Below are 22,403 nucleotides of genomic sequence, written 5' to 3'. Positions count from 1 at the left end.
CTTCAATAACAAAATACTTCCCCCCAAAAAAAATACATGTCCTTTGTAGTGGAATTTTTTTAACACACATTGATCTCATTTGTGCAATTTTAAAATCAAATAAATCTTTAGCTTGAAATTATGACAAAGATAATACTTGGTATTGCAATTAAATGATGATTTTGTTCAGACTTCATGAAATCCCTTGCTTTAGTGTATCAGGATAGATAAATTGTCAATCTTAATTAACTTGAATTGATTTTTCCAATCATCTTGTCTTCCAAGTTTCAACAAAAATTCCACACTAAGTGTATAAGCGATAAGACTTATCTTTTATCCACTGGCATAATTTAAGTGTAATCTAACAAGAGTGCAAGAAGATAAATTTCAGATCATGTTTGTATTGTTGAGTTTTGTTACTGAATAATTTTGTAAAGGTTTTGATAAAATTAACACTAAATGCATATTTTAGTTAATAATTTCTTAGGTTACCCTTTTTTCCATTGACTGTGCCATCTGATAAGCTGTTTTCCCATACTGTAAAGGAAATGAATCATCCATCATATGTAACAAATATCACTCTTAACATTGATAACAATAAAATATAGTTACAATGTAAAGTACACACTGATGTTCTCTTATATTTGTTACTTTCCTCATTTTTACATTATCAGTTAAGTTTGTATTTACATTTTGATGTTATTTTTGTACTTGTATGGTCCGGGTACTTAAATGATGATTAACTTCAAAAAGGTCTCTCATTAAATTAAGAGTTTTTAAAAATGAAATGTTGACTTATTCAACCATATGGTATTGAGTGATTAATGAAATAAAGTGAATTTTACTTAAAAGTAAGAATAATAGTAAAATCTTTTTGATTACTGTTGTCAACGGTGTAGGAAGGACCGAATATTGAATACCAAATATGCTAACCAGTTCACCGGACCTTTTTTCAATTTTAACAGATTTGATATAAATGTGTACTGAAATCATTAATACATGTAATAAATATCGTAAATTTTAAAATGATCGTCAAGGTACTTAATTTGACAGATCAATTGTCAAGTATATTGATAGCTATTGTTAACCTTGAAAACATTCTAATATTACAAAGTTAAATACCACAAAGACAATTCGTCTTTTCGTTTGGGGCAAGATCTAAAGTAAACATAATTAGCAAAAATGTATTTTGAACAGATGTAAGCTGATTAAAGGAGTAGGCCCGGTAAGACCCCTTTTTGGCCCCAAAATATAGCATTTTTACAAATTTGTTGAAATGTAAACTTTTAGGTATTTTTTGGTAAGTAGAATGCTTCTGTTCCATAAATATGGGCTGTTTTTGACAATACAATGCACATGCATCAGGTAATAGCATCATAAATTCATGCCAATAGTACTGAAATCTTCACAATTTTACCATTTGTGCTAATTTTAAGACAGGTTTTGTCTGAAATGGAAGTGGCTGCATTTGTATTCAGTCTTAATATTTAAATATATGTTGTATTTGATGATAATACATAACATATATAAAGGTTGAGACTGAACACGAATGCGGCCACTTACATTTTAGACAAAAACCATCTTTAAAGTGACGTTTTATTGCATATCTGATAGATTTTTTCATATCTAAGCTTGAATTTGAGCGTCTTTAAAGACCAAATCAGTTCAAATCTTTGACATAAAATAACTGAATCGACTGAAGTAGACACTTAAGTGTTTAAAAAATGTCAAAAATCTTTCGTTAGATGTACTTCGAATATAAGGCCAAAACTAGCCCTTACCTGACCTTCTCCTTTACGATTTACTTCATTATCTTATTTTTTTATTAAATATTGCGTAGACCTACATGCAAATATGCCACATCTATTGCCCAAAGCTTTGTGATACATTAAACGAAATGCTCACTCAAAAATGGTGAAATTCAAATCATGTAAATGGAATTAATGAATACTCAGTGGTACGAGTGACACACTTAATTTTTTCAAATTTAAACACTCTACAAAATTGTCTGAGACACTACAGAAAAAGAAACAATCATCGGCTTCAGACTTTGTCAATTTCGACGAGATCAAGAAGAGTTTCATCTTCTCAATCTGAAGTTATTACAAACGTCATAGTAGATATGGCAGAATTGGATTATTAAAAGTAAAACTTCACCACAAATGCTCAAAGCTAAGCATTATAATACCCAAATAAACTTCAATTTATCATATCATAAAACCATGCATTTGTGAAGTACTATAGATAAGGTCTTTACAACCAAAACCTAACTATACCTGTTAACTGGTTAATCAGTCAAATGATTATACTAAGTAACCGGTTAGACAAAACTGTTCAATTTGAAAACACTACTTTTTACATGGTAAATACTGAGTTGTCCTCACGAAAGAAAAAAAGGTCCATGTCCCAAACGCCTGTTGTTTCACTTATGTATGAAAAAAGTCGACAGAATAAAGGCGCTTTAAATAGACAGCTCTAGATTAGGCAAGATAACAGATACACGAAGATTCAGACAATATGTATCAGATGAAGGAATTCAGTCAGTAACTTGTGCCGTTTGGGGTTCAAAGAATATGCTGTGTGTTCCTACGAAGAAAGTTATAATTTATTAAAAAAATACTTAAATGGTCTAAATACTCATATGGTCCAGCCGTTAATAACCAAACGATTATAATATTCATATGGTCAGACCATACGAGTATACACATATAGTCATAACCATTCGTGTATGGTTGAAATACTCATATGGTCCGGAACATCTACATTGCATGAATAACCTTAATTATACAGCCATATTAAAACTACCTATTCTTACCTCATTTTTGACAGTTAAGTCTGCATTTCTTTTTAACAGTAACTCCACAAGTTCAAGATGGCCGTTAATTATAGCTATCATCAATGCAGTTTTGCCATCTCTATCTTGTTTATTTATGTCGGCACCTTTACTGAGTAGTGAATAGGCTACATCTCTCTTACCACTTACTGATGCTAGGAAACAAGTATAGGTATTTATGAATAGGTAATGACCTTATATTACAGGTAAATAAATGACTAGCAAACAGACCTAAAACTAAAGCATCAAGCTTGAGAGGCCCTTAAAGTTTTATATACAGAAAACCATCTGGGAAACAGAATATTTTGTATTCATTAGATCCCAACTATATTTCAAATCTTTTGTCTTCAATTGGATTTATTGTTTAAATGTTTATGTTTTCCAAGTGTGTAATGAAGGTCTTATCAAACATTTAGATTTATATATTTTATAACATTTTTCTATGATAATTTCTGTGATCTTTTAGTTTTGACTACTAACCACATCTTAACAATGGTGTCCATCCACAATTATGATCTGGTATATTAACTTCAGCCCCATCCTGTATCATCCATTCTATTAAATATGTATTCCCTCCATCTACTGCCCAATGCAATGAAGTAGATCCACCTCGGTCAAAATCATCATATCTAGCCCCTGCTTCTCGTAAAATCTTGACAACTTTTAACTGACCAGAATAACTAGCTAACATAAGACTGAAAATAAAAATTGATAAATTAATCAACAATTAATGAAAGGAGTTATCTCCCTTTTCACAGTTGTGTTTCAAACTACTTTATCTTAATTTGGGGCTTTTTATTATCTAAATGTATATATTTATTTATTCTTCTTTATATTAATCAACAGTATTCCGGTTTGCAATACTGAGAAAAAGTTGACTAAACTGTATATTCTTTATGCTTGAAAATATTATAAGTGGCCTGTGCAATCATCATTTACAGGAAATTATTTTTTATCAAAGCTAGACATCTTGTCAGTGAAATATAGACAGCAAGAAATACTGTTATCTCAGTTTTAATAATAGAACTTATTGCTTTTTGGGAATCTGAGACACTTGACCTGAGATTTTGACGTCATACAACAATCACTTCTTTGTGATGTCAGACATTCTCTCCTGTGATGTCAAAATTTTAAGGGGAATCTCTATTATGTCTAGTCATGGCAGACAATTAGCGATAATGAGTATTTATATATATATATCATCAAAGAAATGATCATTGATTTCATTATTTACTTCGAATTCATCATTGAATACATTATTTACTTACGCTGTTTTCCCTGCATCATTTTTTGAATGGACATCAGCACCATTATTTAACAAACATTCCACAACTCTGAAAAACAGAATTAGGTAATTGTTCCTTATCCTGGTGCAGCATATGTACATATAAATAGGCTGAAATATATTGTATGGTGTCAATGATTTACTACTTGATCTACGATTAATTCTTTAATGGATTTATTGATCGATTGATTGATCGATTGATTGTTGGTGTTTTATGCCACTTTCAGCACTCTTGGCTATATTGTGTTGGCCAGTTTTAATTGATAAAGGAAGCTGGAGTACCAGGAGAGAATCACCAACCTTTGGTAGGAAAACTAGCAATTCTAGTTAAGGTATTTTGAACGCACCTGCCACTTGCGGGTTCAAACTCGCAACCTCAGTTTTGACAAGCTAGTGATAACTGTAGATGAACTACTAAGAACACTTGGCCAATGAAGTCCCTTAAATGGGTTTACTGTAAGATCCTCTTCAATCTATCTGCAGCTATTTTGAGCTTCACAATTACAGTAAATTACATCAAACATTTGAAAAAGTATATTTTTTTGTAGAAAAGATGAAATGCAATGAAAAAATTAATGCATAAATGTGTTAAACAAATATTACAAAAAAAAAACAGAAATTTGAAAATATTTAGCGATATGGAGGGTTGCCTGGTAATTATATTTTACTGAATTACCTACAGAAAAGCTAGAGGGGTTACAAATGTTATACAAAGTCATAAGCAGATTCATGTTGTATTTTTCTGTCCTCTCCTACTTACTCAATAAAACCTTTCTGTGAGGCCTGCATCAAACCAGTAAAGCCATATTTATCTGGAACATCTATTTTTACATCTCTGAAAAAGAGAACAAAAATCAATCTTTTAAAATAAATAAGATATAAAAACCAAAGCCCAATATAGGGTGGTTGGCTGGAATTACCTAATCAGGTAAACATAAACTTGTAAATTCATTTTTTAATATGGCAGGTATTATTGTCAATCTTCAATAACAGATAATAATGCAAGATAAATAAATGTTCCTTTCTTATCAAGATAGAATCAGGCTGGCTTCCAGGAGGAAAAAATCCTTAAATTGATACAATTAAAGTTTATCAGCTACATTATTTCTACCTTTTGGTTGAAATTCAGTCATAGGATTTATTAGCCTACGGTAAAAGGTGAACATGTCTGATGATATTATATAAGAATATCTACAGATATAGTGAATTCATTATTATTTCTAGGATACCAATCTTGATATCAATAAACCATGAATCTATGTATGCAGACTTTGGCATATCCATGCAATAAAATATCCACAAAGGACAAAAATTGGTAAGCAGGAAGATAAATGAATCCACAGTATCATAATAAATCTTAGTACAAATCTTAGAAACAGAATGAATCACTGCATCATATGGTATATAATATTTTTTATTTTCTTATGTGTATAATACCGAAACTTTCAAATATAAAATATCTGAAATGGAAAATGTTTAAACCCATAGATGAAAACTTAAAAATGTTTGCAGATGTTCACATGCTGAAAATTTATGATTTTCTTGGGTAGGCCACAACTTCAGAAAAAATTGCTCAACCAGAACAAAATTCAAACAGTATAAATATCTTCCTATGACATGACTTTACACAAGTTATACATTCCTAATTGATAAATTCAGGCATTCCAAGAAAAAAAATGTGGTAAACTGATATCTTCAAGCAAATTTCTATATCTAATGGGCCACAACTTCCTCAAATATTGCTCAACTCAATAACTAATAAAATAAACTGCTTCGCTGAGCGCAGCTGGATACGCCCGCAGAGGTCCAACCCTGAACAGTTGGGGCAAAAATGGACACAATATTCAAGCTTGATATGGGTCTGAATTTGGATTGTAATTAAATATTTGACATATTATAGGTTTCTGAATAAATGTAGTCAAAGAACTTGAATTTGGTTATATGAATTGAATTTATATTCAATTAAAGATTTCTTGCTGTTGTGCAATACACTGTGCTGTTGCGCAGTACTTAGTAAATCTGTTGTCAGACTATAAACAAATAAAGTTCAATGAATTCTCAATGTCATATTAGAAATTTATGAAAATGTAAAGGGAGCTTACATCAATAGATAACAATTCACCAAAGTTTCATGAGAATTGCTGACAGCATTTTTGAGTTATTGTCCAAAAAATGGAAAATCCCCCCTTTTTTAATGAATAAAACCCCATAACTCAGAAATGCTAAATGAAAAATTTATAAAATTCTAAACGGAGCTTACATCAATAGATATAAACAATTCACCAAAGTTTCATAAGAACTGCTGAAAGCATTTTTGATTTTTTGTCCGAAAACTGGAAAATCACCCTTTTTTTATGAATAAAACCCTGTAACTCGGAAACGTAAAATCTAAAATATACAAAAATCGAAAGGGAGCTCATGTCAATAGATATAAACAATTCATCACAATTTCTTGCAAGTTGGTGAAAGCATTCTTGAGTTATTGTCCGAAAACTGGAAAATCCCTCTTTTTTTAATGAATAAAACCCCATAACTCGGAAACGTAAAATCTAAAATTTATTAAAAACGACGGGGAGCTCACATCAATAGATATAAACAATTCACCAAGGTTTAATGCAAATTGGTTAAAGCGTTTTTAAGTTAATGTCCGACATGATGATGACGGACGGACAGACGGACAAGGGTATACCATAATACGTCCCGTAAACGGGCGTATAAAAAATGAAGCATTACAGGAAGAAAAAGTCAGAACACTTTAGAGATATACAGACTGACAGACTGACTGACGACGGCCAAAACTTGAATCCCCTTCGTCTTTGCTAGTAAGGAACTTATACAAACATGTAAAATGGAATAAACTGAAGACTGATCTCATCCTTTTCAGCCTCCTCAATCAATTTCTCCTAAATATACATTGATGGATGCCCTCAGGTGAACATAGGACATTAAATCAGGTGACCCCAGTCTGACACTTCAGAAGTAAATAACAAAGCTATACTGTCATTGACCTGTTGTCTGACTTTCAAATCTTGGATCTCCCACACAGAAAATAGAAAGTTTATACAAATTATTGACCTGCCATCTTCTTTTAATGACTAAAAAAGTGTAAAATCAATGAAGAACATTGTCAAAACACATCCATAAATTGATATCTGACTTCTCCTTAATACAGGTCGGTGACATAAAGAGATGAGACATAAACAGTTGATGTTAATAAATTGTAAATAAAACTTGATCACAGAGTCAAAAGTTTAATAAATGGTTAGTCTTAAATAACTAAAAATAATAATTTCTGCTGCAGGCTTGAGAGTTTTTTTCTAATAATAAAACATCTTGTAAAATGACATGATAAAATATTCAATATTGCATACTTTCACACTGTGAACAATTTGAATTAAGTTACATTTAAGTAACATTTAAATATATTGATACATTTGAGTATGAGCATGTTATTAACACCCACAAATATTTACCATGTTAGGCAATTCAAAATGTTAACTGAAAACTGATGTAGCATCCATTTATATATTGTAATTCTATATAAACATTAAGCCAACTAGCCAGATTATATATAAAACATTTATAATGTCTAACCTACTAGAAATTCAAAGCTTATATACCATCTCAGAAATTAACTTTGAAGTTTGCAGTTAATAATATGAATCTAATTAACCTTTTGGTGCTTTAAAACAGGACATGTGCCTATATCAAAATTATGTTCGTTATAAAAAGTTCTTTCTTCTTCTATGTCAAAACATACCATTAAGTTAAGAGATTTACATACAAACAAATACAAGTATTTCTTGCATATAACAAAACTTTAATAACACTATGTATTACTTTTGTTAAGAAGCTCAACCAATGTAAAAAACAATAAAATGCTTCGCTGGGGCGCAGCTTGATACGACCGCAGAGGTCGAACCCTGAACAGTTTGGGCAAGTATGGACACAACATTCAAGCTTGATACAGCTCTGAATTTGGATTGTTATTAAATATTTGACACAGCATAGGTTTCTGACACAGAAAGAATGTGGTCTAAGAACTTGAATTTTTTTAATTTACCTATTATGGTCCAATGTCCAAAATCAAAATACATGGTTAGATTCAGCATATCAAAGAACCCCATATATTCAATTTTTGTTAAAATCAAACTAATTTTGGACCCCAACTTGGACAAACTTGAAAACTGGGCCCATAATCAAAAATCTAAACACATGTTTAGATTCAGCATATCAAAGAACCCCAAGAATTCAATTTTTGCTAAAATCAAACTAAGTTTAATTTTGGACCCTTTGGACCTTAATGTAGACCAATTTAAAAAACGGGACTTAAAATTAAAAATCTAAATACATGGTTAGATTTGGAATATCAAAGAACCCCAATAATTCAATTTTTGATGAAATCAAACAAAGTTTCATTTTGGACCCTTTTGACCTCAATATGAACCAATTTGATAGCGGGGCCCACAAATAAAAAATCTAAATTCATGGTTAGATTCAGCATATCAAAGAACCCCATATATTCAATTATTGTTGAAATCAAAAAAAGTTTAATTTTGGACCCCAACTTGGACCAACTTGAAAACTGGGCCCATAATCAAAAATCTAAACACATGTTTAGATTCAGCATATCAAAGAACCCCAAGAATTCAATTTTTGTTAAAATCAAACTAAGTTTAATTTTGGACCCTTTGGACCTCAATGAAGACCAATTTAAAAAACAGGACCCAAATTAAAAATCTAAAAACACGGTTAGATTTGGCATATCAAAGAACCCCAAGAATTCACTTTTTGATGAAATCAAACAAAGTTTAATTTTGGACCCTTTTGACCTCAATATGAACCAATTTGATAGCGGGACCTACAAATAAAAAATCTAAATACATGGTTAGATTCAGCATATCAAAGAACCTCATATATTCAATTTTTGTTGAAATCAAACAAAGTTTAATTTTGGGCCCCAATTTGGACCAACTTGAAAACTGGGCCCATAATCAAAATTCTAAAAACATGTTTAGATTCAGCATATCAAAGAACCCCATATATTCAATTTTTGTTGAAATCAAACAAAGTTTAAATACTGGACCCTATCTTGGACCAACTTGAAAACTGGGCCCATAATCAAAAATCTAAACACATGTTTAGATTCAGCATATCAAAGTACCCCAAGAATTCAATTTTTGTTAAAATCAAACTAAGTTTAATTTTGGACCCTTTGGACCTTAATGTAGACAAATTTAAAAAACAGGATCCAAAATTAAAAATCTAAATACACGGTTAGATTTGGAATATCAAAGAACCCCAATAATTCAATTTTAGATGAAATCAAACAAAGTTTAATTTTGGACCCTTTTGACCTCAATATGAACCAATTTGATAGCGGGGTCCACAAATAAAAAATCTAAATACATGGTTAGATTCAGCATATCAAAGAACCCCATATATTCAATTTTTGTTGAAATCAAACAAAGTTTAATTTTGGACCCCAATTTGGACCAACTTGAAAACTAGGCCAAAAATCAAAAATCTAAATACATGTTTAGATTCAGCATATCAAAGAACCTCATATATTCAATTTTTGTTAAAATCAAACAAAGTTTAATTTTGGACCCTTTGGACCTTAATGTAGACCAATTTGAAAACTGGACCCAAAATTAAAAATCTAAAAACACTGTTAGATTCGGCATAACAAATAAATAAATGTGATCAAAGATTTTACAAATCTAATGCGCCATACTGTGCAATTAAAGATTACTTCTTGAAATTTTTCAATATTTGAAATTTGAAAAAAAAATAATATTTGAAGAATAATTCTTTTTAATTTCTGAAATCTGAAATGAGAAAAAATTGACCCCCCACAATTTCTTTTTATCCCCCCCCTTTTTTCCCCAAAAAAATTCTTTCCCTCAAGATATGGTCATAATCTCAATTCAAATTTCCAATGGAGTTGGCAACCATAATTACCCATTTAAATTTACCATAGTGCTAACTTAATCTATTTTGTAATAGAATTAAAAATATAGTGTCAAATCTTTCATATGGATTTTTTTGTAAAAAAAAATAATGCAACATTTGCAGATATTTTTACTGGTCTTCCTTTATAAATATGCATTTCTTTAAACATAATTTAAAAGCAGTGTAAGGGAAGTAACCAAAACGTTGTATTTGGATTACCTCCCTTACACTGTTTTAAATTATCTTTATTGTTCATTAACCATTACTTTATACATAATTTAAAAGCAGTGTAAGGGAGATAATTTCAATGATGTATTTGATTTATCTCCCTTACACTGCTTTAAATTATGTTTTGTACTAAAGTATTTGACCATTAACCAGGACAACCTTGTTTTTCCCCCTTTTTTGCCCCTAATTCCTAAACGGTTTGAGCCATAACCCCCCAATGCAAATCCTAACCATCCCTTTGTGGTATGGAAACTTGTAGTATAATTTCAGAGAGATACATACACCGTTCCACAGTTATTGTCTGGAAACTAGAAAATGCTTATTTTTGGCCCCTTTTTGGCCCCTAATTCCTTAACTGTTGGTACCATAACCCCCAAAATCAATCCCAACCTTCCTTTTGTGGTATTTAACCTTATGGTCAAATTTCAAAAAGATCCATTTACTTAAACTAAAGTTAGAGTGCGAAAACCAATGTGTATTCGGACGACGACGACGACGACGACGACGCCAACGTCATACCAATATACGACCACAAAATTTTTTTGCGGTCGTATAAAAACTGGTGAAACATTAACTTCAACCAATGTATCACTTACCTCCCTTGGTAAAATCTAATTTTAAAGGTTCAAATTTCAAAATTATAACTGTTGTTTTATATTTTCAATTATTTTCAATAAGAAATTGTTTGTTTTGGGGAGATTTTTTCTTCATTGTTTTAAAATGATTTTGATACTTCACTGTTTGTTCAATCTGCAAAATGACAAACACAACTCATTTCATATGTTTTTTCCCCAATACATATCAGCCAATTAATAATTGACATGAAACTATTTACTCTTATTATGCTAAAAATAAAATCTGAAATGTAGGCCAAACTTGATTTCTGCAAAATCATTAAATAAGTAAGTTTTTGTTTAAAAGATTATGAAACTTTGACCCATATTACCATGTATAACAAACTTCATATAAGCTGTTGATGACAGAAAGTGCAACCTACAACTGGCTTTCTAGCAAAACAGACGTAATGCCACTCAAACCAATGAAGATGCTTGCATGCCCAGAAATCTGGAGTAAATGTAGTTCAAAGAAGGATTCATGACATTCCTTTATTTATATCTCAATTTTGATGCTTTTAAATCTTAATATTATTGTTTTGCATATTCACACTTGCATTGTGCAAATTGTTTGTAAGACGACATAATTTTTAATATCATGTGAAAGTAATGTGTTGATCTTTTTAGAGTCCACTGGTGCTAAAATGATTTCTGTAGTAAGTAATCCACAAGCAGGAAAGTGTATTTAAGTTGATGTAAGATGAGAATTGCAAGTTATATGTGACAAAGATAGACTTTACTAAATATTTACTTTCTCCCAGATCTGTAAATCAAAAATTGCAAAAACCAATGAAAACCAAATGCCTATTCCACAATGTATATCAATACTTTGATAATATCTTGGAATACTGTAAAAATTCAACCAAATTGTAACAAATTATATAAGGAGTATCCTGTTGCTGGTACTTTATAGTGTAAGATATTTTAATAATACTTTTTTTCATATCTGGATTTAATATTCAAAACATACTCCATGTAAAAAGAATTGTAACAGTTCATTTTGCATTTATATTCAAATCAGTTTATTCTCTGTAAGGGTAATTATGATTATTGAAGGGTAGGATCATTGGAACAATTTGAACAGAAAGACCATTCAGATCATGGAGCAAGTCTCCTCAAAATTCCTAAAAAATTGAATATTGCACATTCAGAACATGTATATCTATTCCAAATATTCATATAATATTGTCTCCAGAATTTTCCATCATAGTTGGAGAACAGATAATATGTGAATACAAATAATACATAGAAAATTATTGAAGAAACAAATTCTGTAGTATTTTTTTAATGTCCTATATGTATGAAAGCCCAAAGAAAATCTTACCCTGTGTCTAAAATCTTTTCTATTTCCTCAACATCTTTTCTCATAATAGCTCTATGTAAATGTTCACCTGTCAGAGGCTCCTCTGGAAAATAAAAGGTAAGAGTCAGAAGACAAAATACCCATGCATGAGATAAATTGTAAGGGGAGGAATAAGTAAACTCTCAAACCTCATCACATCCAAAATATGCCTACCCATAACCCAATATCAGTGTTGTGTAGTACTATGGTTGTCCTTGTGAGATGTTTTATTTTTCTGTAAAATTGATTTACTTATTTTAGAGGTACATGTGTACTTGCTTTATGGTGTGGTGTCCTACTTACAGTTGAGGGCTGCATATAATGTAGTCACTGCATACTAACCTTACAGTGTTAAATTTCTTGTCACATGGTTTTAGCTGGGTTGCACTGTCAGTGATAATTTAAGGTACACTGTGCTTTTTCTAATTTTTTTTTAATAATAAATAGATATGGCTAAATCATCTTTCTGAATTGTAATAGTACTGTGTATGGGAAATTTTAAATAAGAGAAGGTGAAATCCACATTCAAAAATGATTTATAAGACCTTAGATGATAAAACATTCACATGTTTTCTTACACATAAGCTATAATTTAAATCTAATTTGGTATGTTTAAAAAAACATTAGGAAAACAGGTGCCAGTCACAAGAAGGCAAATAAAGACAATACATGAAAACATTTGAACTAATATTAGCTCATGGAACAAATGGTGTTAAAACAAGTCAAGGAATTGATTATAAGAGTTAACTAATCAGATTTACACTATCTGGTACTAATTCAACAAATAACATTGTCAGATTACCTAACATTACTCAATATTTTTTTTAATGCATAATTGATAAAATTATGACAATTTGTACAGGAACCTATATAAGAAAAGGTGAAATCCACATTCAAAAATAATCAATAGAACCTTAGATGATAAACCATTCATTTTCCTACATATAAGACCATAAGCTATAATAATTCACTTTAAATTCAATTTGGTATGTTTAAAGAAACATTAGGAAAAAAGATGCCATTCATATTATAAGACAAATAAAGACACTTCATGGAAACATTTGATCTAATATTAGCTCATTGAACAAATGCTGTCCAAACAAGTCAAGGAATAAACTCATTAGAATTAACTAATTAGATTAACAGTACCTGGTACTAATTCAACAAATAACATTGTATAACTACCTAACATTGCTCAATTTTTTAAAGATCATTCTTTTTACAAAAGATTTGGTACCAAATAAAATCATGAATTACAAAATCTTATCAACTTTGTATCCACTTTAATTAAAGCCCTGAAAGACTTATTGAAATTTAATTTATCATAAGTGCTTAACATGCTTAAGTCCTTTGATATTATGACAAAAGATTTAAAAATTTAATTTCAGTATATTGTAAGACCCAGGATAATAACTGGCCATGAAAGTATGTTGTGTAAACTTAAGGTGATTTTAGTAATTTTTCCTAATGTAAGTCTATAAACAGTAGGTACTTCCTCAATGCATTAGTAATTAAGCTTGTAGGAGCCATGCACAACTTCTTTAAAATTTCATAGATTGTATTTTGGATTATCTATTCTCTTTTAAGATGTTCATAATTTTCAACATCCTCTTTGATTGTTGATGCATTCTAATATTACCTATCTCTCCTTTAATCAGCTATTACTTTATTTTGAGGACCAACGCAAGAAAATTTCATTTTCTTTAACAACAGAACTGAGTAATGCCGGAAAAGTTCATTTTTCTACACAATAAACATATATCTACATAATATGTCAAGTTTTAATAACGCCAAAGTCTAGAGAAGTGCATGGTTTTCTGACTTTCTACCATGATCATTAGATGCTCAGGTGATCCTGGTCACAATATTTCAAAATTGGAAAATATCCTATGTTAACCTCTACATATCCTTCAGACCTTTTTGTTTTGTTGTTTTGCTGTCTCATTTGTGTATTTTCAATCTCCTTTTTTCATACTTTAGCAACTTTAGAATCACATAGATATATGATGTATATGATATTGTAGAAAACCATATGTCTTTGGTTATTTTGTGTCACTGGGTTGCTGCATCATTGACATTTACTACATATCTCCTTTTATATATAATAATTGCAAAGACTTTAGTTTTTAATGAAAACACATAATTTTTTCTCTAATATTAATTATTAGCATGATCAGTATATATTATACTTGTGACCTATCTAAATACATGTTTTAATTGTTACAATCATGTCATACTTTTTGTACTTTATTGACAGTAAAACTCATACTGATTGAGATTGATGAAAATGTTAGTGTGATCCAAAGCATATTTCATATGGTGTTATATCATGGTCAGAAACATGTGTAGTATATGTCTCTGATCATGGGCCAGCAAACAGACGAAAAGTGCCCCATGCTTTCACAAAATCAGATTTTTCATTCATACAAATTCATACTAAAGTAACCAAGATATATAAGTGAATTTAATTACTTTCTTCTTCATTATATCCCAGTATTTATGGTAATCCTTGATATCAAAATTGACATATAAAGGATCATTATAATATATCTCACCAAGAACTCAACCTGATGTCCTATATTAAGGACAACTTTATATGGCACTTCACATTCTATAAACAGGTATAACCTATCACTTGTTTACTTGTCAACAAAGAGAGAAGGACCTATCACTGAGATATAAATGGTCTTTTAGAACCAAATTAATTGTCAATTCTACCCAAGACAATAACCATTAAAACCTGCTTTGATATACTAAATATCCTTGCTTATTACTGTATCTGTGTACTATTTGTATTAAATGAATGTTAGAAACTTCCAATGTAAACAAACACATTGAAATCTAATTTAAATGGTCATATAATTTTCATTTTAAGAGTGTTGTTAAGGTTAAAGGGATCATTAAGTTCTCATATACCTCACGTTTCATTGGCATGGTGCAAATGAAAACAGATATGAAAATACCTTGAATAAAAGTAGGAAAATTAGTATCAGAAAATTTTTGTAGATTTATCTTCAAGTTGATTTTCTTTTTGCATACCTAGTGTCATTATCTGGCTTTTAAGCAGGTAAACAACAGGTAAAGTCACATTCCAAACCTGATTAATTTCTGTCTGATAATAACATTATTATAACACCCGCTTGTGAAGAATACCATAATCATCATATCAAATTACATGAAAATCAATGAAGAAAACAGATTGAATAGAAGCTGATTATTTCCTTGGAACATAAATGGCCATTCACATAAAATTCTATCAATTTTGTATGGTTCTTTTTACAATTAGTTGATAGATGCATTTGCATTGTAGCTGTAATTAACTGACTTTTTCTTGAGCATTTGTTTTGATTTTTATCAGTATGATTTTCTGACAGTCACACAGCCATCTCATTTAAAATCATAACAAACAGTTTGACCATAAAAATAATTTGATTTTACAATTAACTCATTATCGAAGGTCGTTCTACATAAAACCTTCAGATATTTCAGTACAATTTACAAACTTATTTGCCATTATCATTATAAGTACCTTATCTTCAAGAAAAATGTAGCTCCCAGAATATAACAAGACAACAGTGCTATGCTACATTTTAATTTTACTCCCTAAAATTTGTACTTTGACCAAAGGACATCTTTGACAATGACTGAAAACTGTTAGAGCAATTGCTTTCAAATCAACAAAGTTAAAATTGATGTAAAACATATACATGTAAAGGTTTAAGGACACCCTCATGATTTGGTTGAGTCACAAATGACCATGGATATGAACCACTTGTCATAGCCACAAACATGTCCTTCTCTCCTTCATTGTTACCTCACTGAAACAGACTTATTACCAAACATTTACATGCAATGAGAAATACACAGATGTCACTAGTGAAGCAGGAGCAGCGTACCCTTCCTTAGTACCTGCGATTACCACTAGTTTTTGGTGGGATTCATTTATTTGTGGTATTTTTGTAGATTTTCTTTTTACTTATAGTTTTGGATTGCCTTCCTTGTATTTTCTCTCCACTTTTTTTTTGTAATTTCCTCCAATGAAATAGAAAGTTGAAATCTATAATCTTCAATGTGAATCTGATTTCAAATACATTAGTGGTGTACAACATCAGTGATTCTTGAATACTTTATCTAGGTTTGCACAAATGTTTGACAAAACACAAGATTGCCAAATGTGAATTTTTGACATTAAAATTATTAATTAACAATGTTAAATCTTACTTGTTGTTGATACATTGACATGAGCACTCCATTCACTGTTGCCATAGTTATTCATAAATCGTATTCTGTAATGGTATTCTGTCTGATGGTCCAGTCCCGTAACTGTATGTCGCTTACCATAACCTCTGTAAATATAAAATAATATAGTCTAGATTTATTTACATTGATTCAAATATGTAATAATAATATCCTTATCAGAACCTCTGTAAATGTTAATATGGTTCCAAAAATAAATGTAATAATATGAAAAGTACATGTATGTAATTGTAATCTTTCTGATAGTCCAGGTCAGCTTTTCATAGCCCTGTAAATTGCTAACTAATATTTCAATATAGTACTAATTTTTACCATAAATATGATCTATAACAAGAATGTGTCCATACTACACGGATGCCCCACTCGCACTATCATTTTCTAGGTTCAATGGACCGTGAAATTGGGGTCAAAACTCTAATTTGGCATTAAAATTAGAAAGATCATATCATAGGGAACATGTGTACTAAGTTTCAAGTTGATTGGACTTCAACTTCATCAAAAACTACCTTGACCAAAAACTTTAACCTGAAGCGGGACAGACAGACAAACGGAGGAACAAACAAACGGACACACAGACCGAAAAACATAATGCCCCTCTACTATCGTAGGTGGGGCATAAAAAAAATCCTATAATTGATTTAGACTCATACATATCTTATGTATGCAATAGCTCATCTAAGTTAAAAACCATGTTTACAGTTAGATAACGACCATTTCACTTTGAGGGGGGGTTTATGGTTTTTTTCTAAAAAAAATTCTAATTCCCAACTTTGAAGAAAATAAAAGAAGAGTAAGGCAAGGGAACATAAATGCCACCATTTGTAAATATATATAGGACAAATTCAGCAATTTTTCCATTTATAAAGGGACATAACTCAAGAACGGTGAAAGTGAGCAACCCAAATTTGAGCTTAATCTGTGTTTGATGGTCATAAGCATTGTGTTTCAAGTTTCATAACATTTGGTTGAGGCTAATTAAAATTATAGAACAGAAAATAATAATGGGACGTACAGACAAGGATAAAACTGGATGCCCTGTCGCCTAGCAGCTGGGGCAAACAAATATTTTGATCAGGGAGTAAGAAAAAAAATGTCTGATTGAAAGTTTTTGCAATCAAAATTACAAAAACTTACATGTAATCACCATGATCACATGAAAATGACCGAGCTTTTGGTAGCTCTAAAATTAAAATTTAGAAATTGACAGTTAGGAAATTGTTCAGATGTGATACTTAATTCACTGCATGTATGTACTATATAACCATACAAAGTAACACTGATCTCCTGATATTACATAATAGATTTAATACTTAATGCACATTGAAAAAAAAACAAAACACCTCTCATCTTCCATTAAATTTGCATTTATCCTTGGTTTCAGTCAAGCTGCATTATTATGTGAATTGAATTTTCTAAGTATGAAATTGATCAATAGACCTTCATTAACTCTGCACCTAAAACATCACATGCTAATGATGTTTCCAAGTATGAAGACAATGAAAAGGAAATTTCACAAAATAACAAGATCTCTGTGTGGGGTATAGGATCCTTATGATTTCTAATAAAAGACTGGTCTATCAAATAAAGGCTCAGATATTGTACATTGAATATATCAAATCAATAACTTACAGTGTGGATCTGCAGAACATTACAATATATACTTACAATGGAATCGGTCGCGTCAGAATGATTTCAGAAAATATAAAGTTAATGTTCCATAGATCATAAAATAAAAGGTGATACTCGTCACATTTTCAATCATGTTTAGATAATTAAATATGAATTATTAATTAGCATGGTTTAGATATCTCTATTTAGTGTTTTGTACAGTTCTATGTTATCCAAATCACAGTCCAAAAGGGATTTGACTGCAATATTTTTCAACAACCAAAACAAACAACATTTCTTGAAAACGGAATAATTATAACTAATGTAGAGAAGAGAAGCACTCATCAAAAATTTCTAAAGATAAAAATTTTCTGATGTTAAATGGAGGAGAAACTTTAAACGATAAAAATGTAAATGTTTGGAAATGCTGCCAATACTTAAACAAACTTGATAGTTGTTAGTGTTAAGGTTAGGTCCAATTTTTTAAAGGTTCAGAAACACCTCTTTCTTCGAATAATTAAAAAGAAAGTAAATTATTTCCAAAAGTTGCCTCCCTAAAGTTCTGAATTTAATTTCAAATGTATATGGTAGAGTCACCCTTTATAACAGAATTTACAGAATCAATATAATTGCCTGATTTCTACCAATGGCTGTGTCTTTTATGGTAAAACTACATACACCAGCTGCTAAATCAGTATCTATTAAAACTATCATGCTAGAGTCCTGGAAATAATTTACACGAACTTCTTATTTTAATTCAATTCTGTGTGAAACAATGAATCATTAATAGTATAAATTAAACCTGGAGTAAAAACAATTAAAGTAAAAGTACTCTTTTACTAAAATAACCATAAGTAAATATGTCATGACAATAAGTAATTGGAAGAAATAACAAGGCCCATTGTACTTTGTACTTTCCCATAAACTTCCAATAAATTTCACCTAAGCTGACTCTTTAAGCATGGTCAAAAGTACAAATACATACTTATAAAAAGAGTATGATCAAACTTTGGCTGGTCAAATATTGGTCAAATGTTAGAAAGTTTATAACCATATGGCCTGTCCACTCATTTTCACATAGTTTCATAGTCATTAAATATTAAAGAAGCAAGTAAAAACCAATTAAACTATCTTAAGATCTGCTTTATTTATCTTTGTACAGAAAGTTGATAAGGAATCAATTTACATGACTTCCGTTTCAATTAATTACAAAATATATTGGTTGAACTGATTGGTATCATGTTAATTAAATCAAGTAAAAATCTTATTGTTGCAATTCCTGAATAGTCAATAGCAACATGTAATGTTATTAAATAATCACTCAAAGTCTTACAAACCACTTAATCTAAGTCTTGCCAATAAAAAAAGCGGCCTTTACAATGATGATTAAAATTACCACTTAGCAATGTAAGAAACCTTAAGTATTCATTTGCCTATGAGTGTAGAGCCTAAACTAGAAAAGGCATTAATAGCATGGAAAGCTTTCAACATATACATTATAAAAGAACAGCATTGCACATATTTTATCTGGCCATGGTCCAAAGGCAACAACTAAAAAAAAAATTTTTTTTGTCCTTTAAGACTTTTAATAAATATCTTAGAGAAATGAAGGCTCGAGAGCAAATGCAATGCAATTTCTGATATAATTAATATTTCCAAGGGGTAGAACTCATTAAAAATATTTGATCAGCACTAATATTTTCTAAATTGTCTGATATAAACCTATGATATAAAAATCTGTCAAGAATTGTATTCATGAGAGCGCTAACAATGCAATTCTCCATATAATCACTATATTTCCATTGGGCATAACTCTTTTAAAAATAATTCATCAGCACCAATTTTCGAATTTATCCGAGACATTACTGATATAAACCAATGATATAAATTTCATAAAAACGAGGTAAGAATTATACAAATGAGAGCGCTCACAATGAAATTTTCCATATAATCAATATTACCAAGGGGCATAACTCTTTCAAAAATAATTGATTGGCACAGATTTTAAAACCAGTCCGAGATGTTGTTGATATAAACCTATGATATAAGTTTCATAAAAATATGGTAAGAATTGTACATATGAATGCACTAACAATGCAATTTTCCATATGATTAATGTTTCCAAGGGCATAGCTCTTTTAAAAATAATTGATCTGCACTGATTTTCAAATTCTACCAAGACATTGCTGATATAAACCTACAATATAAGTTTCACAAAAATCTGGCAAGAATTGTACAAATGAGAGCACTAAGGATGTAATTTTCAATATAATTGATGTTTCCAAAGAACATAACTCTTTTAAAAATAGTTCATCTGCACTGATTTCGAACTCATTTGAGACATTGCTGATATAAATCTAGTACAATCTTTATTTTTACCTAATATTTTTTTACTGTTTCATGGGACATGTTTCAAAACTTAAAATATGCTATTTCTCTAGACCTTATCAATATTGAAACAGGATTATCTATCATGTTTGAAAGATTATTTCTTAATATAAATGCAAAATAGGAATTAACATATACTTTATGCCTCATTAAGGCATGTTATACAGTAAAAAGGCTGTTTGCCGCAATGCTGCACATAAGCTATGGTTAACCAATAGATTTCAAATAATAAAAACATGCATCATTAAGTTACTATGAAAAGATCATCTCCCAAAACAGTTCTGTTTATGACTGCATTTGAATCAGATGTCCACTGAACTGTTTTCAAAAACTGAAAGCCGTAAGCATAATCTGAAGTCAAATCTGAGGATTAAACAAGTATTTAAACTTTAGAAAGTACATGTATATAAATGCATATATTGGAAATTACCTTTTACTTAAAATTTATTACTTTACTAAACTAAAAAAGATTTAATCATAGATGTATCTGTCATTCAATAATCTGTGTGAAAAGTATGTATAATATTTATCCTATTGACTTTAGCAGTGGCTTCCAGACCCACAGGAAGTTGTAAAATCTTGAACTTGAAAAATAATTTTTAATGTGAGACACATATATTATATAGCTCGTTCAGACAAGAAAATTCAATAACTAACTATGGAAGAATGTTAAGAGCAAATTAAAACAAGAGTGCACACGCTGAAATGTCTCGCCTAATTACCATGGAAGTAAAATGACTTGATTTTATGTTGAAAGTCTTAAAGATAAAGGTCTAAAGTATGACATAAACTTAAAATTCTAAAGATCCATGACAATGAGGTCAAGGTCAGATGAAAACTGTCACACAGACATGTGCACCTTATAATTATTCCACACACCAAATACAGTTGACCCATTTCTTATGGTAATGGAAAAACAGACCAAAATACAAAAACTTAACTTTAACAAAGGAACCATGAAAATGAGGTCAAGGTCAGATGATACTGGCCAGACAGATATGTACACCTTACAATCATTCCATACACCAATTATAGTTGACCTATTGCTATTAGTATTTGAAAAACAGACCAAAACACAAAAACTTAACATTGACCAATGAACCACGAAAATGAGGCCAAGGTCAGATGACCCTGGCTAGACAGACATTGGTCTCTTGTGGAGAGTTGTCTCGTTGGCAATCATACCACATCTTCTTTTTTATATGTACACCTTACAATCATTCATAAACCAACAAGAATGTGTCCATAGTACACGGATGCCCCACTCGCACTATCATTTTCTATGTTCAGTGGACCGTGAAATTGGAGTCAAAACTCTAATTTGGCATTAAAATTAGAAAGATCATAACATAGGGAACATGTGTACAAAGTTTCAAGTTGATTGGACTTCAACTTCATCAAAAACTACCTTGACCAAAAACTTTAACCTGAAGCGGGACAGACAGATGAACGAAACAAACGAACAAAGGAACGAATGAACGCACAGACCGAAAAAAAATAATGCCCCTCTACTATTGTAGGTGGGGCATAAAAAAAGATGACCTATTGCCTATAGTACTTAGTACTTGAAAAACAGACCAAAACACAAAAACTTAACATTGACCAATGAACCATGAAAATGAGGTCAAGGTCAGACGAAACCTGCCAGACTGACATGTACCCATTACAGTCATTCAATACACCACATATAGTTGACCTACTGCTTTTAGTATTTGAGAAACAGACCTTATCATGTAACTTTAACCTTGATCACTGATCCATGAAATGAGGGTGAGGTCAGGTGAACCCTGTCTGACGGACATGTAGACCTTGCAAGGAACCCATATACCAAATATGGTTATCCTATTACTCATAATAAGTGAGAAATTCACATGACAAAAAAATATTTTTTTCAAGCAGTCGTTGAACCATGAA

General features: G+C 30.6%; 1 protein-coding gene across 4 annotated transcripts in view; it reads right to left on the bottom strand.

Annotated features, from left to right (window-relative positions):
* The window catches only part of LOC127734196 (fibronectin type 3 and ankyrin repeat domains 1 protein-like), a 43,857-nt gene that overhangs the window by 3,836 nt on the left and 17,618 nt on the right, over positions 1-22,403 (bottom strand). For 2 of the 4 annotated variants that reach the window (XM_052243944.1, XM_052243941.1), the window contains exons 3-10: positions 16,458-16,582; positions 12,219-12,300; positions 10,877-10,891; positions 4,858-4,932; positions 4,081-4,146; positions 3,293-3,507; positions 2,795-2,967; positions 472-516 (exon numbers count right to left, since the gene is read on the bottom strand). In XM_052243944.1, coding sequence (XP_052099904.1) covers positions 472-516; positions 2,795-2,967; positions 3,293-3,507; positions 4,081-4,146; positions 4,858-4,932; positions 10,877-10,891; positions 12,219-12,300; positions 16,458-16,582 — 796 coding nt within the window. Of the gene's footprint in view, positions 1-471; positions 517-2,794; positions 2,968-3,292; positions 3,508-4,080; positions 4,147-4,857; positions 4,933-10,876; positions 10,892-11,645; positions 11,658-12,218; positions 12,301-16,457; positions 16,583-22,403 lie in introns of all 4 variants that reach the window. The other 2 variants (XM_052243942.1, XM_052243943.1) reach the window with 2 other exon arrangements.

Source organism: Mytilus californianus, unplaced genomic scaffold, assembly GCF_021869535.1.
Source record: "Mytilus californianus isolate M0D057914Y unplaced genomic scaffold, xbMytCali1.0.p SCAF_3, whole genome shotgun sequence".
Taxonomy (NCBI): domain Eukaryota; kingdom Metazoa; phylum Mollusca; class Bivalvia; order Mytilida; family Mytilidae; genus Mytilus; species Mytilus californianus.
This window is presented reverse-complemented; position numbering and strand designations above follow the sequence as displayed.